This window comes from Lemur catta, chromosome 9 (assembly GCF_020740605.2).
Source record: "Lemur catta isolate mLemCat1 chromosome 9, mLemCat1.pri, whole genome shotgun sequence".
NCBI classification, from domain to species: domain Eukaryota; kingdom Metazoa; phylum Chordata; class Mammalia; order Primates; family Lemuridae; genus Lemur; species Lemur catta.
Genome location: NC_059136.1, coordinates 8,504,138 through 8,530,377, shown reverse-complemented (window position 1 = coordinate 8,530,377; position 26,240 = coordinate 8,504,138). Strand labels below are relative to the sequence as shown.

Genomic DNA, 26,240 nt, shown 5'->3' with positions numbered 1-26,240 from the left:
AATGCTGCCGTAAGAAATAACTGATGTTTGTTCCAAAGAGACAAACCAGGATCAGTGTACCTGTTCATTTTACAGAAGACCTGGATACCAGTTATCACTCTCCAGAGATCTCTTAGTCTGTGTATTTGATGTGTTCATCCTCATTTTTGTAAAATATTACTATAGTGAGAAACTTTTTTAAAAACTGGAATGTCAAGTATTAAATTGTTGGCAGAGAAGTTGAGTCAGTTTAATGTAACGATACACTTTCTACCTGTACTTTCCAAAATTAGGAATCACTTGGCATTTTTATTTAAAAAAATCTTTTTCTGCCCTTTGGCATTCATATAACATCAAATTTAAGAATATTGATGATGAGTAATGAATTTTTTTTCTTCTTCAAAGTTTAACTTACATTTTCTCCACTATAGTTTCATTTCTTTTAATTTGGAGGATTTCTCAAGTGGCAAAATAAGATATGTTGTGGAAAGAAAGATACACAGACTGGGTGTAATGCAAACTCATTTTAATAGCTGTGTAACTTATAAAACTGATTTAAATTCTGAGTGGTACTTTTTCTCATCTGTAGACAGTAAAATTCACCTTATATCTTTTTATGAGGAATAAATGAAATTGTACACGTGGAAGCATCTGGCAAACACGAGGCATTCAGTAAACATTGTTACTGATAAATCTTGCTCCAGAGGACCTGTCCTAGAGAACAAACTGTCCTATTTGTCCAACTGAAATTACGATTCTGCCATTTCCCTTTCTTCTCTCCTTCCTCTTTTATTTCACAAAGCTGTTGGTAATTTCAGTAAAATTTATTTAACATTTGAGTGCTTGTTCTGTGAGACTTATTTCCTATAAGGAGCCCAAGTTTGTGAAGAGACTTTTTTCCTTATATTCTTCTATATTAATTTTTTGTTATTTTAATTGTTGCTATTGTTGTCAGTTTGTTGCCACCAGTGAAATTATCTTAAGGTTTCTTCTTGCAAAGGCAGTAAGGGGGTTAATGAAGGAATGGAGCTGTTGGCTACTGCTTTCCACTCATTTGGAAAGAATTGCTGGTGGATGGCCCTCTTGGGCGCCCCTTCTCCTTTACCTTTTCACCTTCATGGAACCTTCACATGTGTGCCAGTGAATGCTAGGAGGGAACAGTAGGCCTCCCTTTTCCTGGGCCAACAGTGCTCAAACACCTAAGTGGAAATTAAAAATGAAATCCTAGATGGAGACAGTGCCTTTGCAGCCATTATAAATAATTTTCTTCTTCGCCTCTCAAATACTCATACATTCTATTGGAAGCAGTCTGTTATTTTAAGCAGACAGGAATTGCTCAAGTAGAAGCCAAATGTTTTATCTATATTCTAGTAAATTTTGCCATCAACAAATGTGTAACTCTGGATGACTTGCTATTTTTAAGTTAATGAAATCAAAGATTAATGAATATTGTTGACTGTGGTAAAACCTTTCCTTCCTTCTCATTTCATATGAAGAGTGGAGGTGGAAAACAGAAAACATTATTATTGCACAACTATGTTTTCTACAACAAGTTTCGAGAGAATGTCTCAAGTTCCCTTTTCTTTCTCCTCTGAAACCACCCACGTTCTATGAGCTATATGGCAGGTGATAAAGATTTCTTAGTCTCAGACTGACAATATATAATATTAGAGCAGGAAGGAACTTCAGATACAATCTAGTGTTGAATCCCTCTCATTTCTCCGTTCTGGAAATCTAGGCCCAGAGAGTCAAACTAATATATCCCAAGTTGCTCAGTGAGAGAGTAGCACACCTAGGAAAAGAAAGAGCCCTTAGTTTTCACTCAAGTACCTTATGTTCTCCACAGAGGTTACATTGATCGCTGGTGGGTTGTTAAACCAGTGTCCACTCACATGCTGCTACATTATGTTCACTTGGGGGTTTCGGGGAGAATACTTAGTAGCAGAAGACTCCTGCCGCCCCCTCCCACCTCCATCCAGCACCCCAGTACTTACTGGCCTTTGGTGTTCTGTTTGGGTCTTCAGCATACCCACTAGGTGGTGTCCTAATTCAGACGCTGCGCTGTGGGACTTCAGACAGGCTTCTGTCCTAGCTGGAAGTAAAGCAGCCAGACAGTGTTGACCCATAAGAATGCTTAAACAATTTGGGTAAGGTGTGTGGTAGACCTTGCAATTAAGTCAATCAAGAGAAAATTTAATTCACAAGCAGAAAATGCTATAGCTAAATCAAAATGTATAAAACATTTTTATACTTCATTTTCTGGAATTTTTAAGAATGTATATTGGGCCTGTGGCAGGAGACGGACTAAAAGCACTCTTGAAGAATTTGGGACCCCTTGTTGTGGACAGAGGGCAGGGTGGAGGCTGCAGAGAGAAGGGAGATATGGTTATTAATATTGTAAATAACTATAATTGTAAATAGTGTGGTTGTCAATAAATATTTTACTACAAGTTCCCAAAAATAAAGGAAAGGAGAAATATACTCAAAGCCTCCTTTAAATTTGTAACTCTCAGCTCTGGTTTAGATATGAAATGATTGGTTGCTGTGTTTCAAAATCCTAACAGAATAACTGTTCAGTGGTTCCAGATGTTTTTGATAAAAACTTGGAATTGTCACATCAGCTACAAAAGCACAAGAACTACAGATTCTGTCTTCTGCCGGGGAGTGCTGAGTAGAAGCAGAGGGGAAAGCAGAACAGACTCTTTGTTTTTCACCCAGAGCATTTTGTTCTTCAAGGAGGAACAGAATATGTAAGGAAGAGGAGGAATCCTAGGTTTTCAGCCTGTAGCACAAAGCCTGCAGATAGTCAGAAATAAAAAGGTTAATCTGTATGTCTCAGACCATAATCTGGGTTGTTTCAGGAAATTGTATTATTTTGAAACAGGTTTCTCTTTAATTGTATAAACTTCCTGAGGACAGAGAACTTGTTATTTATTTCTTTTGTTTGCCTCTGCCGGGTACAAAATATCTGTTAAATTGATACAGATTATCTACATTTAAGTTACTAGTTAGACAGGGTTGGGGTAGACCAGCTTTGTGGTGATTAAAGCATCTCTGATCCCTGGAGAGATAGATGCCTGGGAACCTTGGAAGCAGGAAACATTTGATTCTAATTAAAACAGAAGGGAGTGGCAGTGAGGAATAAACCATGTTGAGGACAGAGGGGAGGCAGCTTTGGTATTCTTATGGGGAGAAGGAAGGTTCTTAATTATAGTTTGGTGAAAACTGATACAGAAAAGATAATAAACTATCAGTTTTTCTATATGCTAAAGTCTAAAGGATCTTTCAATCACTGCTCTAGACCACATAGTTTGAAAATATTTATAAATCCCTGGCCAGGTTCCCATGCTTTTGGTAAGTTTGAGCAAGAATTTTATTTACAACTTTTAAATCTCTCTCTAATCGTCTTGTTTCTACTGTTTTCTAGCATCATCTCTGATGAAAAACAACATCTGTCTCACTGTACTGTTGTGGAGCCAAGGCTCACTGAGGGGGTTGGGAATGGGAGGGGCTGTCCACTTTCGACAACTGGAGAGAGGTGGGGGGTGTAAAGGCTTGGAGTTGGTTATGGCTGTAGCTGTGGTGTATTGGCACATAGATGAAGAAAATGCTTGCGTTCTTAGCAGGGTTTGCTGTATTTATTTCATATAAGCTGGTTAGCAACTTGAATGCCTGACCTGAGGAAATGGTGACTCATCAGAACTTCTATACCCCTTTTATAGCTCCTAAAAACCTTTCATCTAAATATTGACAGCAATTTAGGTATTAAATCTCTTTTCTTCATTTCTGTTGTGGTATTTGAATCCCTGCTTTCACACTCTCCGGGTCTAGCTAAGGACTGCTCTGGCCAACTGCAGGATAATGTCAGCAGCTCCTGGAAAGCGAAAATCCTTCTTGTTTTTTTCCTTTTGCTTTCTCCATTTCTTTCTGCTTTTTGCTTCCCTCAGTTCCTCCTCCTCTTCCCAAATCGTTTATGATCCAAGTGAGAGAATGTCTGAAGTGAGGGAATGCATTCTGAAATAGATCTGCCCCTGAGAATGTTAGATAGAGTGGGGGTTAGAGGGGTCTGGAATAGTAAGAAAACTGGCAAATGAATTAACAGAGCCACATACAAGGCCCAGTTAATGTGAATGAAAACACTGAAGGAGGAAGTCCCAGCCAGGCAGCTCTTACTAGTCACAGAAAGTATTAAAGACATACATACCCGTTCGTTATACTCCTTTTCTCTTTAATTTTCTTTAAACCCCCTCCATACCAACCCCCTCAAAGCTTAACTCTTGATGATTTTTTAACCCTTGTCAGACACTTTTGTAGCCACTCACTTCTGGATCTTAGACATAACTATGCAATATTTGGCTAACATTTTTCTCATATTAAATCATTGGTTTGCATTTGGCAGGGAGATACAGTGTATGCTTTGGGTAGTTTTAATTTTCTGTACTTCGTGGAATACACAGTCTGTTGTACAAGCTTGTGTTTAGAATGACACCCCCTTCCTTTATTAGCATATCACTCTGACATCAAAGGGCTGAGTTGCATCTTGCCATGTCTGACAGAGCCTTTTTCATAGGGGTGGTGGGAGTGGGAGGAGGAAGAAGCGGGCTGGAAAAGGAAGCCTTGTTTTTCTCTTCTTGGTCTGTAGATGAATCATGTTCCCACCACTGCAATTGAGTTTTCAAACCTCCAAGGCCGCGGGTGCTGAGCTAAAAGGGCAAGTACTGACGTTCTTGAGAGAGAAGGAAAAATCAGGGAGGAGGCTGGGGCAGGGAAGGGCTGGCTCAGAGGGCGGGAGGAGAGGAGGAGGAGTGGTCTTTCTTTTCCTCCCTTTCCTCTGCTGTCCTTGGATTTTCAACTGAAATCACAACCAAGTCCTACTGCCTGGTGAGCAGAGACAGACTCTAAAGACTTTTTGCTTTGAAAAGCATCTCCCAGCTTTTTTTTTTCCTTGAAGGAAAAGTTGGTTTTGTCTTTGTTTTTGTTTTAAGCAAGAACAGAATTTAATGAATTTTTTCATGTTATCCCTTTGAAATAGGGTTGTCTTCCTTTTTTTTTTCCTCTCCCCTTTTTCCCCCCTTTTTCTTTTTCTCTCTTCCTGGCAAAGCACATACTGGATTTTTATTGCCTGCTCGGGTTTTTTCCCCACGTGTGTCGGCCATTATGCTCAGCCAGTTCATTCTTAATTTTTTTACTGGAGTTATCGCCAGAGATGGAGACGGTGTGTGCTTCTCTTTCAGTCAAGATCTGCACAAAGTATAGCATCCGGAAGCATTTATTGTTTATATTATGAATTCTAAATTCATCATTCCTGCCATCTGAAGTTGCCAGAAAGTTCTCAGTCAGTTGAAGGAATTGGATTCTACTTGGTTTCTTTTCAATTTGTTTTTTTGACCCTTTGAGGATTTTACATAGAGAGGAGTCTGGAAGGCAGAGAGCTGCCTCACCGTGAGAAATTCGGAACTCTAGACTTGGGTGACCACACTGGTCCCCAATTTAACAGTGGATATTCTTCCTGCATTTTGTCTTTTCTCTTCTGCATTTTGGCAAAATGTATGAACGGCATAAGAGGCGCTACAGCCTGTGTGACATCTCCAGGGTGGACAGGACTGTGGATGTGGTGTTGCTGAAGGTAAGAGGGGAGGCACACCTCTTGCATTCTGAAGCTCTGCAGGCTGTTTTCTTTCTTTGAATCCAGTAGCAATGTCCCGTATTTGGAGAAAGGCTGAGAAATCTGGGCAAACAGTGGAGGGTAATAGGGTAAGGGATGATTATAAGGTTCTTAAAGGAGTGTCTGAACAGAAACAGTGGGTGCTTGGGAATCGACATTGAACTACTTATTGTTGAAATGTAACTTTATTTGCTTTAAAATGGATTCTCATGCTCAGGAGAACCTCATACTCTTGAAAATGACAGAGGGAGAAATTCACCTTCAGAGTTGCTCTTTCCTGAGGTGTCTATGTCTGTCCTGCCTGTCATCCCTATGGGTCCCACCCCCGTCTGTCTGGGTCTTTTTCTCTGTCTCTCTTTCTGGCTCTTAGTCTTTCTGTCTTTTGTTTGAGTCTTATCTTTCTGTTGTTCTGCTACTGTCTCACTCTGAATTCTTTACGGGAAAGGTAGACAACATTTATTTCTTTTGGAAGGGGCTCCAACCTATTAAGGTGACAAAGCTAACTTTTGGGCTTGGTTTGACTGCTGTTCAGATGTAGCTTCTGACTCTGTTGATAGCTGTATTTGTTTGTTTTCCCAGCATTAGCAATGTTGGGTGTCTAAGCAGGATGGGGGCGGAGACTCTGGATAGCTAATTGTTCACAGAAGGCATCCTTGACTCTAAAATTAGTAAAGACTCCTCCAGCCAGTAAGATGGGAGTCTGGGAATGTTGGACGACTCAGGAGCACTTTTTGGAAGTTTAGCAATTTTCTGGCAAAGGCAGGGGAAATTGGAAGCCAACCAAATGTTTCACAGATAACAAAAGAACCTCAATATCTGAATTTTTGAGGTGGTGTGTAGGGGGATAATTTTAGGCAAAGGTGTAATATACTGCCCTGGTCAAGGAAATAATGGAACTATTTTATTGATTTATCCATTCAGTTTATTACTTTAGACTCCCTAATTTCTTTCTTTGGTTGAGTAAGGCTCAGAAATGGCTCAGGAGGCTAGACACAGAGGCCAGTGAAATACCTTGTTGGGTGAGACACTAGGTAAAGGAGTTGTGACTTCTGGTGGAGTATTGTCATTGTCCCTCCATAATCGCTATCAGGTGGTGGCTTGACTTGTTGGGCCTAGGCTGACAGCCATTGGTAACTTGGTGTTTTGAACTTGTTCCAAGATTTTATTAATTTTGGTTTGTCTGAAATGTGAGTTCCTCTCTAAAATCACAATGATACTTTTTTAAATTTTTTGTCCTCGTACAGTGTATTTAGGAGAGTCTAGTTTTTAAGATTTTTATTTGCATGATGCCTTGTGATTTTATGGATCAGGAAAAGGGGTGAGGAGAAAGAAGGAGAAAGTCTCAGTCTAAGTATCACAAGGAATATCGTAAATTCAGAATAATGCTACAGCAGTCGTATTGTACACTCTAGCTGGGCATGCATGAAAGCCTTTACGAGAAAGTGAAGCTAGATCAGTACAGGCTTATTGTCCTCATAGTTGCTATTTTACAGTCTTAACAAAGCACTTCCATATATGTTACCTCATTTGAGACTGATAGGCAGTGACTTTCTACCCCATTTTCAAATGAAGAGCTTGAGGGTTTTCTTGAGCCATGCATGGTATGGAGTATGAAGCACTTGAGTGACAAAGATGTGACTTTTTTTTTTTTTTTACAAGGCCACAGCTAATAAAGGTGTTTATATTCTTTTATTTGTACCATACTGCCCAATAAATAAAGATTTTAAGTAGAGAAAACTTCACTTCTCAGAAAATAGTCATTTATTACATATAAACATTAGGAGTCCTGAAAACACCATGTTTCTAGTTTGGAATGAAACAGGGACATTTGGTGCTGGTTTCTTTGCTTTGGAGATAGAGAACAAGACAATAACATTCAAAGTATATGAAAAAACCCTAAGTACCTGTTCCATGCCAGGCATAGTGTCCAAGAGGTACAGTCTCTATCCCATTACTGCTTAAAGACAGACAGTAAATAGAGAAAGAAATAAGTACAGACTGTTTTAAGTGATTTGACAGAAATGAGTGGGGCGCTATATAGGGAATAATGGGCAGACCTCTTTCAGATAGAATGGTCTTATGATAAAGGGTCTTTTGGAGGTGCAGACACTTAAAAAGCTATTTGCAGAGGATAAAAGACACTAGTTTATACCAAGGGAAAGTGTTCTAGAAAGAATGAACAGCAAATATGGAGACCCTGAGGAAGGAATGAACCTGCAGGGCCACTGTGATGGACAGGAGCATACTGTGTCGCACATGGGGAGTACTAGGGGAATATCATGAGAAGGCTGGAGCCAGAGCTGGGACCTGGAGAAGCAGGGCCTTGACAGCCATGATGAGGATGCCCTAATTCTGTTTGTGCTTTGGAGAGATCATTCTGGGAGTGTGGGAATCCGTTAGGCCACCATTGTGATAGTCCAGGCATGATAAAAAGGGGGTTTTGTGGTCTGAAGGGGGAAGAAGTGAGTGATATGAGACACAGCCATTAAATGTGCACATTCCTCCTCTTTGTGTCTTTTTGCACACGGAAAAACATCTGAATAGACAGCAGTTTTCCCAGTGCCTCACATCTCCTGTGTAATCAATCCATAATAGGATGCAACCCTAGGCTGGATTGTTTTCAAAGTCCATGTTTTTTCTTGCTATCCTAGGCTTCCTCTTTGAGTTGACCGATTACTTCTACTGCATGAGTATGTATATCAGCTTTTATTTCTGTCTGCATATGTATTGTTTTTTTACATAGGCTTTTCATATGGGAAGAAGTCATAGAAGTTATCTTGGTCACTTCTTTCCCGGTGCAGGAATTCCTTCTATAACAGTTTTGGACAGGTGCATGATGGCATATAAGTTGGTTCTGTCACACAATTTTTAGTAGATTTTTTCTACAATTGTTTTGGTTCCTTTTTTCTTTTTTAAAACATTCAGAAGTGTTCCCCAGTTATTTCAACAAAATTACTTTGAATTTCATTATTTTCTGTGTTGTTAAAATAACTGTGTTGGTGTATGTACCAAGTGAATTCTCAAGTGATTATGTACATGTTGTCATTCCACTGTTACCTGTGGAACTCTGCTTTTTTATGCTAAGGAATTTGTCATTTTTGTTTGTTCATTAATGTATCTAAATACTCAGAGCAATTTCTCTAATTCATATTAAAAGCTTAGTAAATATTTGTTGATTAAATGAGTTAATCTTTGTAAGTTTGGATTCATAAGCATCATGTTATGTAAATGATGTTTAAGGTACTTATAAGTGTGGTACAAGAACACAGAGATGAAATATGGCAATAATTTCAAAGTTTAGATTCTGAGCCTCTCACGTCGATTCCACATTTACAGCTCCAGTCTCTCCCATTGGCATCCTAATAAATCACTATTGATTAGCTTCAAAATTCTCATTTATGTACCCACACTTTCTTTGGCTTATTCTGCACTCTCATCTCCTTCCTTTGTCAGTTCTGCATAGTTTAGTTTCATGGTAATTCTTCTGCATCAAGACCTCATTATAAGATTTCCCTGAGTCTAGACATGCTGGTCTTCATCCTCAGATCAGCTCTTGTGTGTGCCATTATCAATTCCTAACACCCCCCAAGTCTTATTAATATTTCTTTTTTAATGTTTTTAGAGTAATAAAACCTAAGTTAACAATATTCCTCGGTCACCCATCCCTTTGCCCCCCCCCACACACACACATTTCTTTTCTTCTGTATATGACATTCCATTGGCTCCCCTTTCCTGATATTTACATGGCTTCTGGCTCTTAGGATAAGTGGTTGGTAACTATGAATCATATGCTAAAAATGGGATATGGAAGAATTATAACTGTTAGCAGAGCCGTTTGGTACCAGCATGCTCATTTTTTCTCAGCATCCTTCAAAAAACTAGTGTTGACTTCAAAGTTGGTGACTGATGAGAGCTTTCACCTCACTCAGTCTGGTAGCCAACTTCTGCTCATGATGTGAACATTACTAGAGAACAGCAAGTATAAGAAGCTTGCTATAAAACTAGCATACCAAAAGGAGGGGGATCAGAATCTGGGATTAACTGCTGATTTATGCTGATGTTAGCCAGGGCCATTTCTGTTTTACTAATTTTGTAACTTTGGGCACCTGGAAATATACTCTCTGCTAATAGTAACATGATTCTTCATGTTACTGAAAATTTATAGAGAGCATATTTTGTAGCTGGTAATTCAGAATGTTAGCAGAATAGTTAACTTGCAGCAATGTTTTGTGTACATTGGGTGACCATATTTACAGAGGAAGACAGTCCCTTCCCCATCCATGATATTTGGGCAGGCCACATGACCTCATTAGCTAAAGTTCCAGAGGAGTAGTTTGTCTCTAGCTGTGGTGTCATTTTCCAGAGATATACATGTTCTTTAAAGGTTTGCTTGCTTTAAGAGACTTCCACATTGCCGCAAAACAAAAGATAATGAGGAGGTTAATGATTGAAGACAACCACAAATATCCACTCAGATACTGTCTGATTCCCTGAAAAGACTTGGACTCAAGTGTTGGCTTCCACATCCGGATGGTGGGTTTTTGCTTCCTGTGTTCATCCTTATGACTCTGCCTGGATCTCCTGAGACAGTTGCAGAGGAAGTAAATACGGGCAGTGGCTGGGAAGGCTGGGTGTGACCATGAGTTGTATTATTAGGATGTTCAGATATAAACAGTAGCAGAAATGCTGCCAGAAACAAACAGCAGTTCCTTCTCCACTGAAAATATGTACACCTCTATTTTCAGACTGATGGGAACACATGGTGGGTGTGGTTTAGGTCCCTAGCTTCATGGTGGGAACGAAAAAGTTACCCAAAGAGGCCTGACATTTCTTCTGAGGTAACTTCCATTATCCTATGTTCTATATGCACTATAATTCACCAGAATTTTGGATGTTGAGTGCCTTTGAAGATACCACTGGACAAAGGAAAACCTGTGACTAAGTTTGTTTTTTTATCTAAAGATAATTTGATCAGAGCTAAAAAGTATGTTTTGATGACTTCTCTCTCCAAAAGATGTAGATATTAAATGGCAAATCTGTTTTCCACATTTCCAACTACTTGTTAAAGAAAATTTCTGAATCATCTTGAACTGTTCCCTCTCCTCCCCATTCAGTAAATTGCCAATCCTATATTTTATATATAGCCCAAGATTCCATAAAGGCAAAATCTGGATAGAGGGGCTCATAATCATCATCTTCATTATTCTCTTAAAACTCAAATTATTAGCAGTACCAACACCGATGATTCTTCCTATTCCGTCTCCTAATTCTGCTGATGATCAGCTGCCTAAACTCAGAACTGGCTAATGAGTGTTGATGCTACAAGGAGCCAGTTTATCTGTTAGTGTGAAAACCTCAGTCTCAGAGATCACATTTTGGAAAAGAGACTAATATGAAAATAAGCATTCCTCTACCCAAAAATATCTGGTAACTTTTGATTAACTACAGCCTAAGTTTTAAACGTGTTATCATGCATCTAGTGAGGGCCTGGCATTGTATCTGGCCTGTAAGCAGCACTCTGAAAGTGTTTCAAATCGAGCCACATAGTGTGCCCTGTAAGTTACTTTGGTTGTATGAGAAAGAAACAGTGAAGTTGTTGATGAATAAAAGCAAGACTAGGGCAAATTTATCTGCCACATCAGTGATTCTGAAATAGGGCAGAAGGAGGGGGCTATGTTTCATAATCCAATTTATATCTCTTAAGCAGCTTGCTTATATAGTAAACACAGTATTCTTCATACATGAATATGATATGCTTGGTATTGCTGTTATACAGGATGTGGTTGAAAATGCTGATACATGTTTTGACATTCTTTCCACACTCGCTTCATATGGAGTTTGTCCTCTGGTTAATTTCATTGACCATGATTGGTAGCGTCTGGCCCAGATTACTGGCTCCAACTCTGACTCTGTGGGCTGCCTGATTCCTTTTCTGTAAACAAGCTTGCATATCTCTAATTGCTGCACACTCGTTTTTTAAGTTGTGATAAAATATACATAAGTTTTAAACATTTTTAGGTGTATAGTTCAGTGGCAGTAAGCACATTCACATTGTTGTGTAACCATTACTGCCAGGTATCTCTCCAGAACTTTTTCATCTTCCCAAACCGAAACTCTGTACCTGTTAAACGCTAACTCCCCATTCTCCCCTCCTCCTAGTCCCTGGCAAGCACCATTCTGCTTTCTGTCTCTGTGAATTTGACTACTCCAGGTACCTCATAAGTGGAGTCATATGGTATTTGTCCCTTTATGACTGAATCTCACAGAGTCTGTTTCCTCCTTTCTAAAATGGCAGCATGCCTTCTCAGAAGGCTATAAAAAGGCCAAATCTATGTGACAGTACTTTGTGAACTTTAAAGTATGAATCTATAAATATAATGAGTTGTCTACAACTTAAGTTGTGACTACATCCTAATTCTGCTCTTACCTGCTCTTTCCAAAGTCTCCAGAAACCTCACAGATGCCAAATCTAGTAACTTTTTATTGTTTATCTGTTTTGATTTCTCTGCAGCAGTTGGTACTGTGGACATATCTTCCTCTTTTAGCCCTCTGCTTCCTTAATTTCTGTGAAACTCTAATCTTCTGGAGTTATCTGGTTCCTACCTAGGCTGGTGTGTGCAATCTCTGACTTCCCTATTCTGTGTACTATCTTATATAAAATATATTTTATATTATAAATATAAAAGTTATTATTCTGGCTTAGTGTCTTTGTATGTAACATCTGTGACCCAACCAGAAATGTATGTAGCTCTGGAAATATTGTGTGCAGTTACAGTGTTCCCGTTTACTGTCATTCCCTTCTCAACTAAATAAAGCATGCATCGTCCAAGTCAACACACGTTTTCCTGCCTGCTGTGCAGGATGCTGTGGGAAACTTATGGGCCTAACATTTTTATCTCTCTCACATAATAGGAGTTTTTTAAGGACGAGTTCTTTTACTACTTCTGCTTTTAAGGCTTGGCACAATGTTTGTTACATAGAAGATACTTAACACATTTTTTTTTAAATAACAAAAGGAAACAAATCTGAGTGTGGTAAGTATTATATAATATCTTCATACAATCTTTTTCTAGAAAGTAAAAATAGCTTAAAAAATATTTTCCATTTTAAAAGAAATACATAGTCAGGATGAAATCCCACATCACACCTACTATATTGGCTACAATCAAAAGGACAAAAACTAGTGTTGAAAAGAATGTGGAGAAATTAATTATTACATGGTGTGGCCACTTTGGAAAACAGTCTAACAGTTCCTCAAAATGTTAAACATACAGTTGTCATATGCATAACCCAGCAGTTCCACTTTTAGGTATGTGCCCAGGAGAAGTGAAAACATATGTCCACACAGAAACTATGTACAAATGTATATAGCAGCATTATTTATAACAGCCAGAAAGTGAAACCAGCCCAAATATCCCATCAGCTGATGAACAGATAAACAAATATGGGTATATCCATACAGGAATATTATTTGACTATAAAAAAGTAAAATACTGATATATGCTACAACAGGGGGGAACCTTGAAAACATTTTGCCAAGTGAAAGAACCCAGTCACAAAAGACCAAATAATGTATCATTCCATTTATATGAAATCTCCAGAGTAAGCAATCCATAGAGACAAAGTAGATTAGTGGTTGTCTAGGACTGGGGGATAGGAGTTGGGGACAGGGCATGACTACTAATGGGTGTGGGGTTTTTTTTTTTTTTTTGGTTGAGATGTAAATGTTCTAAAATTAGATGGTGGTGATAGTTATACAACTCTGTGAATATACTGGTACCATTGAATTACACATTTTAAATGGGTGAGTTTTATAGTATATGAATTACATCTTAATAAAGATACTAACATGTAAAATAATACACACTGTAAATGCAGTGTAAGCAATCTGGATGAGATCCTGGAACAGAAAAAGGACACTAATGGAAAAACAAGTGAAATCCAAATTAAAGTCTGGAGTTTAGTTAATAGTAACATACCAGTGTTGGTTTCTTAGTATTGACAGATGTACATGGTTATGTAAGATGTTAGCATTGGAGAAACCGGGGAGGAAGGGAGAGGTGACCGAGAACTTTCTGTACTGTCTTTGCAACCTGAAGTTATTACAGTACCCTGTACTATTTTCCATCAACTTGAAGTTATTACAAAATAAAAAACTTATCAAAATAATTTTAAAAAATAAAATATATAACCATTAAAGAAAATTTGGGAAACTACAGAAAAGTTAAAGAATATTTGTTGTCTCTTTTTGATCATTCAAGCATAACTACTCAATTAAAAATACAGTCAGATTAGGGTTTTTCACCTAGAGGTGCAAATCATATCAAGAGATTTTTGGCTGCCACTATGTGTAAAATTTCTAACACTGTATAATCTAACTGTCAAGAACTGTGATGGCTCTGAGATTTTACCCTACTTGTAAGCTAACAAGTTAACTTGTATCCTGACACAGTTGCACCGATGCCGCCAGAAGTCATGGGACTCTAGGGGTTAGAAACAGATGAGTTTATTACACATTGCACAGCATGCACCTGAGCACCAGCCTCGTGTTGGTTCTTCATATCTCCTAAGCTCCGTGGAGGCTGGAGGGAGGGACCCAGGTTGATGCTGTGTTACAGTTGAGAAACCTCAACCTTAAGAAACCTGAATTTTTATACAATGGATGGAATGCCTGTGTGACCTTTGCCCTTGACTGAAACATTTTCTTATTATACTGGACAGTAAGAAACTACTAAACTGTTTTGCAGAGTGACTACTATTTTACATTCTTTCAGGAACATTTCCATGTTTCAGTTACTCTGCATCTTTGTCAACACTTGGTATTAGCAGTCTTTAATTTTGACTGTTGTAATAAATGTCTATCGGTGTGTCCTGGTGATTTTAATTTGCATTTTCCTGTTGCTTAATAATGTTGAATATCTCATTCTATGCTTATTTGCCATTCGTTTATCTTTTTTATGAAATGTTTATTCAAATCTTTTGCCCATTTAAAAAATCATGTTGTTGTATTATTGCATTTTAAGTTTTGTTTTATTTTTGTATATTCTGAGTAGGAATTCTTCAGCAGATAGGTGTTTTAAAATTGTTTTCTCCCAGCTGGTAGCTTGCCTTTTCATTTTTCTAACAATGGTTTTTGAGGAACAAACGTGTTTAATATCGATGTGGTTGGCTTTATTGTTTTTTCCATGCTTTTTTTAAAAAGTCTGCTATCTAAGAAATCTTTGACTAACCCAAAGTCACACAAAAATATTCCCCTATGTTTTCTTTAGAAATGTTATAGTTTTAGCTTTAACAATTAGCTGTATAATCTATTCTGGGTTCATTTTTATAGATGGTGTAATACAAGGCTTGAGATTTTGGGGGAGTTTTGTTTATTTGTTTGTTCACCTGTGAATATCTAGTTGTTACAGTATCATTTGTTCATAAGAGAGTTTTTTCCTCCATTGAAATATCTTGGCATCTTTGTCAAAATCAGTGGGCCCCATCTGTGAGGGTCTGTTTGTAGATTCTTTCTTCTCTTCCATTGATCCATGTCTGCCTTTACACCAGTACCACACTGGCTTGATGACTGTACCTTTTATAGTAAGTCTTGAAATCATGTAGTGATCAATTTGGGGAGACTTAACAACCATATTGAGTTTTCTGATGTATAGGTATTGTATCTCTATTTATTTAAGACTGCTTTAATTTTTCTCAACAATGTTTAATAGTTTTCAGAGTACAACTCTTCCTCATATTTTCTTAAAATTGTCATTAATTTTGTATTTCTTTTTTTTTTTTTTTTTTTTTTTTTTTTTTTGAGACAGAGTCTCACTTTGTTGCCCGGGCTAGAGTGAGTGCCGTGGCATCAGCCTAGCTCACAGCAACCTCAGACTCCTGGGCTTAAGCGATCCTACTGCCTCAGCCTCCCGAGTAGCTGGGACTACAGGCATGAGCCACCATGCCCGGCTAATTTTTTTGTATATATATTTTTAGTTGGCCAGATAATTTCTTTCTATTTTTAGTAGAGACGGGGTCTCACTCTTGCTCAGGCTGGTCTCGAACTCCTGACCTCGAGCGATCCACCCGCCTCGGCCTCCCAGAGCTAGGATTACAGGCGTGAGCCACCGCGCCCGGCCTAATTTTGTATTTCTTGATGCTATTAAAAATGGCATTGCTTTTACTTTTTAATTTCTGATTGTTCATTGTTGGCATATAGATCTAAATTTTATTTCTTTTTCTACTTTACTGCACTGGCTAGGACCTCCAGAACAATGTTGAAGAAAAATGATGAGAGTGGACATCTTTTTCTGGTTCCTGATCTCAGAGTGAAAGCATATAGTCTTGCACCATTAAGTATGATATTAACTAGATTTCTTTTTATAGATGACCTATATCTGGTTAAGGAATTTCCTTTCTGTTCCTAGTGTTCTGAGAGTTTTATCATGAATAGATGTTGAATTTTGCCAAATTCTTTTCATCTATTGATAATCATTAGTTTATGAGTTTTTTGGTCCATTAATAAATTGATTTTATGATTGCTAAACCAACCTTACATTCCTGGGATGTATCCACTTGGTCTTGATGTATTTAATCTTTTTGCATATCATGGATTCCGTTTATCTAAAATTTTTTGCAGGATTTTTGCATCTATGTTCTTTGGTTTTGGTCAGAGTAATTCTGGACTTATAAAATGAGTTGTGTACTATTGTCTCTTCTTCCATTGTCTGTGAGAGTTTGTGTAGAATTGGTATTTCTTCCTTAAATATTTGGTGACATTCACCACTGAAGCCATCTGGGCCGGAAGTTTTCCTTGTAGGAAACTTTTACACTATGAATTCAATGTCTTTGATAGAATAAGGCTATTGAGTTCATCTATGTTTTCTTCAGTGAATTTTGGTACTTAGGTAGTATGTATAGTTCCATGGAATGTTTCCATTTCATCTAACTGGATGAATTTATTGCAGTAAAGTTCATAATATTCCTTTATTCTTTCATTATCTGTAGGATCTATATTGATATCTATCTTTAATTTCTCGTACCAGTAATTTGTAACATTTTTTGGTTCTTGATCAGTCTAGCGTTTTATTGATATTATTTATCTTTTTAAGGAACTAGCTCTTCTGATTTTATTGTTTTCCTCATTTCTGTTTCATTGATTTCTATTCTTTATTTTCTTTATCCTGCTTACTTTGGGTTAATATACTCTTCGTTTTCTAGTTTGTTAAGGTGAAAGTTTAGATCACACTGATTTGAGATCTTTCTTCTTTTGTCATATAGCATTTAATGTTATAAATTATTTCTTTGATTCATGGGTTATTTAGAAGTGTTTTTTAAAATCTTTTATACGTTTGGAATTTTTCCAGATATATTTTGGTTTTGGTTTCTGATTTAATATTGTTGTGATCAGAGTGCATACTTTTTATGGTTTTAATCTTCTTAAATTTGAGCCTTATTTTATGCCATAGAATGTTTGATTATTTTGAGGTTTATTTTATGCTACAGAATGGGAACATTCCATGTACACTTGAAAAGAATTTGTATTCTGCTATTATTGGGTAGAATGTTCTATGTGTTGGTTAAGTCAAATTGGTTGATGTTTTTCAAGCTTTCTATATCCTTGTTTCTACTTGTTTTATTAATTACCAAGAAAGGAGTGTTGAAATCTTCCATGGTAATTTTAAAAATTACATTATTTCAAATTTAATAACAGTAGAGGGTTATAATGTTAAGATGGTTGGGAGTTGTAAAGACTAAATGTTTAAGTTTTTTAAAATTTTGGATGAGGGAGGTATATTTGCTTTTTGGAATCACACAGACTTGGCACTCCAGTCCCAGTCCTCCTGTTTATTACTTTAGCAACCCCTCTTAGCCTGTTTCTTCTTTGGATAAATACAGATATGTAGAATTCTTAACATGATACCTGGTGTACAGTAATTCTCACATAGGAATTATTTTTGTATTTTTTTAAACTTGCAAACAAGGACATCAGATATATATTTTAATATTTGGTCAGTTTCATCTGCCCTTCTTTTTTAAAATTTCACCCTTGGCCTGCACCATGGCCTTTCTCTTTGTATATGTTTTCCTCTTGCTTTTATATGCCTAGCTTTTTGTGACAATCTCTTTTTAGAACCTTAGTTGAGTATAGATTGCATCGGTTGTGTTGTAAAAAGGTTTTTTTCTTGACATAATTTTATTCACCTTGTATTAAAGAAAAATATAGACGGGTTGGTACAGTAGATATGCTTTCAGCAACTGTAAAGTCATATTACTTCAGTGTCTGAAACTCAGTGTTTTCCCTTCCTTTCAGATAAACCAGGAAAACTGGTGTACAATAGAGCCATGCCCTGATGCAGCATCTCTTTTGGCTTCTAAGCAGAGCCCAGGTAAGCAGAGGTTTTCTATCCCTTTTCTGGAACCACAGTCCAACTCTAATAACAGATCATTTTATTTGGAGATCTGCCCTTTAGCACGTTATACTATAAATCAGAAAAAGCGGTATATGTGATTTGGGTTTGTAGGCACTTTGTCAGTTGAAGATGAGCGCATGCAGTTGCCTTAATTTTATTGTAGTAGTAACAGATTTCCTATGTGATTTTGTGATTTGTTAACTTATTTGTGAAGGTATCTGTGCTATACATATATATATATATGATACAGGGTTTTAAGCTGGTAAAACTATAAATACATTATTAAGGGATAAACCTGTAGTTCTCAATTTTGGCTGCACATTGGAATTCTCTGGGGTGAGCAAGCTTTAAAATTATATTGATTCCTGGGTCCTACTCCCAGAGATTCTGATTTAATTTTAATTTAATTTTAATTGGGTGAGGTGTGACATGAACATCTTTAAAAGCTCCTTTGGTTACCCTTGTATGTAGCCAAGGTTAAGGGCCGTTAACACTTTGGAAGTATTGTCAGGAAATGAGTCCTTAAGCGCCTATGAGTTATTAGTAGTAGCAGAAGGAGGGGGTAAGATGCTCTTAAGACCTTGCTTGTTAATGACACAGCACATGACTCGTGGTTGGTTAGGATTCCCAACTGTTAACCCAGCTTCAGCCACTAACTCTGTGTAATGTGTTTTCTCTAACATCTGCATGCTCTATTGTCTCCCATCCGTAAAGTATTACTAGGCTTGCCTCATTGGGGAGGTGTTGTACAATGATTTGGTGAGTGATATTTATGTCCCTGTGCCTGTTTCTACAGCTGCTAAGTGAATACTAGCAATTTTCATTCTGGGTTTTTGAGTCTGCCTAACTCCAAAAGCCTCTGTTTACCTTCCCAGTTTTTACTAACCTGCTTTAAAAATTACTGAGTCCTTCTCATTTGCTGGTCTTTTTAGAAACAGTTTAACTGTAGGTACCCTGCAGTAGTATTAAATTTAAAAACAAAGTGTTTAAATCTTGTCTTCAGAGAGGTTTCCTAGTAATTCTTGGCTCTCTGACTTTACTACAAAGGAAGTATTGAAAACAAATAGGAAAAGTGTTTTTCTCTATTTTTGTCTCACTTTTTGAGAGTGATTTAAAGGGTTATTTTGAGCATGTTAGCATGCTCAGCCCGCTCACCACATGCCGCCCTGTGCCGCCTCAGGACTCTGTAGAGAGTCCGCACAGCAAGAAGGCTCTCATCAGATGTGGCCCCTCAACCTTGGACTTGTCAGTCGCCATAACTGGGCACTGACTGTTGAAGAGAACAGGCCATCTGTCTCGCAGAGTGTCCTGCTTTGGGGATTTGTCTTGTTTTCCTGTAGTGCTGTTTGTAGGGAAGTTTTGAAGAAGGATGAGAAAACCTGGAGCTTAAGGTGGAGTCCCTGGGCTGTCCCAAGGACACATGCGCTACTGCCCATAAGAAATGAGGGAGGAGACCCATAAACAAGGCATACTCATTTTTTTGTTTATTGTGGTAAGATATATGTATAACATAAACTTTTTTTAAAAAGGGGTTATTTTATGCTATAGTTGTCTTTAAGGTCTTCACATCTTATAAGATTGACCATGTTAACAGATTTAGCTGACACTTTCCCCATCCCGCCCCCTAGAATTTTCTACTTAAAAGTATACCACTTACTATGTTTTGGTTCCTTAAACTATTTGGGGCTTTTTCTAAAAGTATAATTACTCCCAGCCACCCAAGTGGTGAAACTTTCTGCCAAGTAAAGGTTAAATGAGGTTGCCTCACAGTTTGAATTATAGTTTAATTTAGTCATTTAGAAAAATGATTTTTGAACCCTTGAACATTTTCTCCAGGGCATAACTTTGAATTTGTTAGACCCCATCCACACCCTAACCCCAAGCATAAGCTATGTGGTCTTTTTAGAGTAAATAATAAACCTCAATTTAACAAAAATCCATTATCTGGATTATGCTACTGGACTTCACATCTGAGATTTTGAATTTTGGTGAAATTTTTTGTGAATCCCAGGTACTTTGTCCTACAGGTTTTTTTCTTTTACTTTATGTACACTTCTCAGGAGAGCAATACCATTAGTCCAAGTAAGATAGTATGTTTTTAAATCATTTCATATACTTTTTGGTCCTGGATCAATACAAGATAGGATTATGATTAGGATGGTTTAACAAAGCCCAGTGGATATTACTGGTGTATTTTTTACTGTTCCCCAATTACAGTTTGTTTGCATTTATGTCATTTTAAACCCAAATGACTAGATAGCATCTTTAAAAGTATATGTTCTGCTAGCTTTTAAAAAGCTAATAGCTCAGTGCACAAACATTTTAGATGGATTTATATATGGGTCATAAAACAGGACTGGCCCTAGCTATGCCCACCTTCAGAGTACTATCATTTGGATACTATTGAATAATACATTAAAGATTAATGAAGCCTTAACTTCATTAGGCACATCTGTCAACACAACTATGTGCTGAGGACCAGAGTTCTGGTTACTGTATATATATAAATTATTTCTAATGGTCACTACAACTCTTTTAGGGAGTTCCTAATCATCTCATGTCACTGGTATGGTAATGGAAACATAGAGGGGTTAAATTACTTCTTGTCTGGGGTCTGTCTTCTAATAAGTAATCAGACCTAGATTTAAGCCAGATCAGTCTAACTCTCAAACAGTGCTCTTTGCTCTTGTTTACACTTTGATATGCTACTCTACTTTATTCATTAGGAAGGGGGCATGTAGGAAGAAAGGAAGGATTTCATGAATTTTGAAAATTCACCAACACGTGACACAGAGTGTGGATTAGCTTTGCCTTTAGGGATTGCCCCCTAATGGGTGTTACAGTGGTTCACGGTCCTTCTCTCTCTCCCCTGTTCCTTTTTTTCATACTCTTCCCTCCTCCCCACACCAGCAGTCAACGTTTATCTCACACAGCAGACTCTTCTTATCCCAAACTTGGTTTGTGGTCCCTGTAGTGCTCACTTGAATTTATTTTCTGAGTGAGGTATCCCTACCAGGGCTGAATGTGGATCTTCCCCATGAATTTTCCATTAGAATATCTTGAGCTGGTTTGTTTTCCAGTCTGGAATTTGGACGTGGTGTGTTGGATTGCCAGCTGGACAGCTAGCAGCTCAGCATAGTTGCTGTGACAGCCCTTTCTTTTCTCAGCCAGCCCCCCTATTTTTCTCTCAACCACGGAAAGGAGTTTTTGATTTTTTCCAAGTGGGGAAAGAGGAAGGAGTAGAAAGATCACACCCACCAATACCACCTAAGTTACTGCATACTTTATGAAATGTGGGGGAAAAAAAAGAAAAACCCTCCAGAATGCCCATAATTTACAATCTTTTAAAGACAGGGCTATTCCCATTGAACTGACACACTCTGAAATAGTTTGGACCAAGACTAGAATGGACTGTGGTCATTTTTTAAACTGAAACATTTTCAGATTCATCTGTGGGCCCTGCCTCACTTCTTGTGGCATATTTTGTGTAATTCTGTGTTGGAATTATCTCTTAGTATGTTCATTTCACCACAAGATTGTAAACCACCAGCCCCATAAACACTAAACATCTCTGTATTTGGATACTCCCTACTACCTAGCCAGATGCCTAACTATTATAGAAAAGGTGACTTTATTGACAAGTGATTCATGACCTACATCAATGCAGTGCTTCCCTGACTCTTCCTCTAAGCTACCAGGGCAACTAATTTATTGATTAGCAATTACTAATTAACAATTAAATTAGATAAGAACTTCTCTCTCACAACACACACGCACAATTATAATCCAAGTGTAGAATCTAAGAATCAAAAAAGACATTAGAAGTTATTTAGTCCAGTCTCTACTTCCACCTCTATGTAGGTATTTTTTCTGTAGTATCTTCCATAGTCTCTGCTCCAACCTTTCTGATGAGTTGGTCCTCACTACTCTGTGAGGCTGCCCAAGCCATTGCTCAGAAGCCCTGCCACAGAGTCAGTCATCTTTACTCTGCCCCCAGAAAGGCACAGAGGGAATCTAAGACCGCCCTTGGGCAGATTTTCTTCATGCTCCTCTTCAAGCTGAATGTATTTCAGGTGCTTTCACTGTTGTGACCTCATTACTATGTACATATTTTTATTTATCAGTGTTCTGATTTAAATGTTATCTAGGAACAAGACACAACCCTGTGGGTATCACATAGTGACGGGACTGTCCCCATTTTGGTTTCTAGTACACTATGTATTAATAGAACCTAAAACTTAGTGGGTTTTTGTTTGTTTTGCCATCACCTTGTATTGTCAGCTCCTCTTGAATTTGCTTTTGGTGAAAACCTCCAGGTAGAGTTCTCACGAATTGCTAAGTAGCCAGGTTTTCTACACTGCACCTTATCACTTAGTGTCACCTGCCAATTAGAGAAAGTATGCTTAAATGTCTGTCCAAGTCGCACATTAAAATGTTTACTCAAATGGAGATGTTACTCTTTCCTTCAAAACTTGTTGAAGGAGGTTGATATCCACTCACTAATCGACATTTTGGGTTCTTGGTTTCACCATTTCCAAATCTCTTTAACCCTGTTGTTACCAAATCATGTCTCTCCTTTCCTTACAAAGTTAATAGGAAAGAATAGGTCATACCTTGCAAATTTCAAGATACTAAGGTTTCAGGATTCCTCAGTGTACCAGTGTAATAGTTCTGGCAAAGACCTCCCCATCGGTTCTCCAGAGCCCCCATTCTGGGTATTGAACTGAAAACAGATTCTAGAAGATACATTTTTATGCTTCAGCACATTATTCCCCCAATGTGAGATCTGTTTAAAGTAGGAAAAGTTAAATTACATTTGTTATTACCCATAAGTTTAATACACTGATGTGTTGATTAGGTATGCCCCCCTTTGATAAGGTAACAAGTTTCCAGAAAGAATTTTAATCTTAAAACAGAAATTGGCCACAAACCATTATCACATAGTTTCCCTGTAATGGACTTCAGATTTTGGTGGCAAAAGAAAAAAATTCCCTAACTACCAGTAGGAAAACATTATCATTTAGGTGCCCAAATATAGGTAGAATATGATGCCAAATCATCATTTTATCATTCTATACTTACAATAAACATGGCAGGCTCATGATTGTCCTGTAGTGACTGTATTAACCTAGAATTGGAGTAACAGAGCTGAAAGCTACTAATTTGATTGTGTTCTTTATAGCTTCTTAATATTAAAAAACAGAAAGAAGGAGGGAAGGAAGGAAGAGAAGAAAGGGTGAGAAAGATTTAAAATGCTGGTTGCTGCGATGAAAAGAGAGTATTTTTTTTTAAAGTATTGGTTGAATAAATTTTCTTTTTCAGAATGTGGGAACTTCTTGGATGTTGGAGCAGACAGAGAGTGTGCCTCAAAACAAGATGTACTTAAACGAGAATCTGGGAGTGATTCTGACCTCTTTCACTCACCCAGTGATGAAATGGACAGCATCATCTTCCCAAAGGTATGGGGGGAAGTCCCCTTCCTTTCCTTTTGTCCAGCAGCCCTCATGTTCCTATTTGGGCTTCCCAACTCTGTTCCGCCTTGCTTATTCCTTTCTCCTGTGCTCATTGTCTTCCCCAGACACATAGTTTCCCTCAGTATATAACTCCTGCTCATAGGCTGTGGTTCAGCTAGCCTTGGCTTCGCTCACTCTCAGAGCAGTGTAAATATTACCTTCTGGAGAAGGAAACCTCAGGTTGCCAGGGTTTATAAAAAGGCATTGAGCAAATTTATTTTCTGCAGAATCATGGCAGATTTTGAAGTTCGTATTAAAGTCTGAAGAAATGGAAGTTTCTTTAGAATGAATTAAGTCAGATGACATTGAACACTTTTCAGTGGGCAGGAAGGGACCACAGCTCAGACAATATGATGTCATGTGTATAAACTAACCATACAGTCATTTCTGATGAATGTGTTTGGGCCTGAAGCTTGCTGTTGAGTGTGATGATATCACCCCATCCCATCTAGTCTGTTTAATTGGAACTTCTAGGTCTCTGCTAGGGAATCCAAGCTTTCTCCATAGTGAACTGCTCATCCACATGAATCAGCTCCTGTTTGCATATAATTTGAGGCTGTCTGAGGGAGGTGGGGGATGGGTGCGGATTGCTTTCCTTTGCTTGTATTTCTTTCTAGTTGCAGCACGTTCTGTTTTGTCCCCTGATAAGAATAGAGAGACGGCTTTCCCACAGCTGAGACAGTAAATGGTACTCAATTATAAGCTGCAAGTGGTTTTCTTAATAGTAAGGGGGTGAAGGGACAGAAACATTGTGGCAGCTGAGAGGGAGACTGTTCCTTCTGATTTTATGATGACTTTAGAGAAGTGGTGAGAGCAGTTGTGTTAGTGGGTGATTAAATTATCCAAGGTGGTGTGATGTTGCTATGTTTAGAAGTTATGATATAAGAATGGAGGCTTAACGTTCTGGAAATCTGGAACATATTGAAGCCTCTATGAATGTACCCTGTGTACCTTCCTCTCAGTTTTGGCCGTCCCTAACTCTTCTTTTACCTTCTTCCTTTCTCTCATGCTTATGGTCTTCCCAAGGTCCCTGGAAGGGATTATGGTACAAACTTCAGGATTTCTATCATTGGTGTTACTCATAGTGAATTGACTCAAGGAATTCTGTAAAGTAAAATCTCCACACGTTGGAGAAGATCTCCCCTTCTCTGTAAGTTTAGGAAGAGGGAAATCAGCAGAGGTTTTTGTTGTTGTTGTTAAATATCAGAATTAGGGTAATTTCCACTGTGACTTTGAAGTTTTGATTGTTAAGGACAAGGGGGAATACCGTTCTGAGGGTCTCCAAAAACATAATGCTTTTTTCTGAGTTCCAGCTTTAAAATGGGATCAGTGATAATCACTGAAACTGGGTCATGGATACACAGAGATTTGTTAAACATTTGTGTGTGTGTTTGAAAATTTTTATAGTAAAAAATTAAGTATCTTCATTAGGAAATGCTTGCTACCTCCTAGGTGTATGACAGCTTGTCCCTGGGTGTTACCATCTCTGCAGAATAATAGTTATTTCTGGTGGCCAAACTGGATGGTTTTCCTAGCTAAGGAAAACTAGAATTTCCTATATTTTACTATATTTTACCTTCTTATTCAGTCTCCCAAAAGCATTTAGGAGATTGTTCATACAAATGGACTGTGCTAGATTTGGCAGGTTTTTTCTTTTCAGGAAAACTAGACAGTTAAAATTTCTAAAAGTTGAAGCACACACCCCAAATAAACTTTTACCTAAATTTCACACCAGTGCTTAGGGGAAACCAGAAATGATGGGTGCGCTTTCATTCTTCATGCATGCATGAGACTGTCTAAATGACCTGGAAAGAGATTGGGAGGATTTTTCCTCTTAGTATTTCTGCTCTGCCAGAGTGGTTTGTGAGCAGGACAGGCTTTGCAATAAATGTTTTTTCTCTAGTATTAATAAAACCAAGGGCTAACTTATGAAACGGAAATGAGAGAAACTAATATTGACAGAGTGCTTACTATACACTAGGCACTAAACTGAATTCTTTATATATTTGATCTCATTTCATGTGCCCAGCAACCCTGACAGGTAGGTAGTTTTATCTCTATTATACCCTTGAGGAAGTAGAGGCTCTGATTGGTAAAGAAGTTTATCCAGAATTACTCAGCAGGTGAATAACAAAATTGAGATTTGCACATAGTCCTGACTCTAAAACCTGCTCAATTTTTTTTTTATTTTTATTTTACTCTCAATCTCCAATAACCAGTGATTTATATAGAAACACGGCACCGGCAGACAGGCATCAGCTACTTCCTTAACCGTCTTCCTCAGTGGTCACCCACACGACATGTGCTGGTGAAATATCAGTATGACCCAGAGTTTTTTCCCAAAGTCTAACCCTCTTCTCCTCCAAATAATCTGTAAGCAAGATGTTACAACAGCCTTTTCTGTGAACCATGAGTGGTGCATTAGGTCACTTCCTGCAGCCATCTGTGTGACTCTGGCCTTACAGAGGTCTCTTTAATAGTCTCTGGTGTTTGTCATGAACTTTTCACCTTAACCATGTCTTTCTGTATTCCTCCTGGTAAATGTGAGTTTTTGGTGAGTGTAACGAGCGTCATGTTTATTCTTATGAATATTTGCCGGTTCCTGAGGTCGTTCTTTTCCTTAGCAGCACAAAATTTAGATTTTGTTTTCAAAGTGAGAAAATGGGATTCTTTTGGCAACTAGCTAAGTGA

The 26,240-nt window shown here is 37.9% G+C and overlaps 1 protein-coding gene across 13 annotated transcripts in view; it reads left to right on the top strand.

Moving 5' to 3' along the window:
• Nucleotides 1–26,240, top strand: part of AKAP13 (A-kinase anchoring protein 13) — a 287,641-nt gene that overhangs the window by 179,175 nt on the left and 82,226 nt on the right. For all 13 annotated transcript variants that reach the window (XM_045561061.1, XM_045561060.1, XM_045561049.1 and 10 more), the window contains 2 exons: nt 17,937–18,012; nt 23,359–23,495. In XM_045561061.1, coding sequence (XP_045417017.1) covers nt 17,937–18,012; nt 23,359–23,495 — 213 coding nt within the window. The remainder of the gene's footprint in view (nt 1–17,936; nt 18,013–23,358; nt 23,496–26,240) is intronic.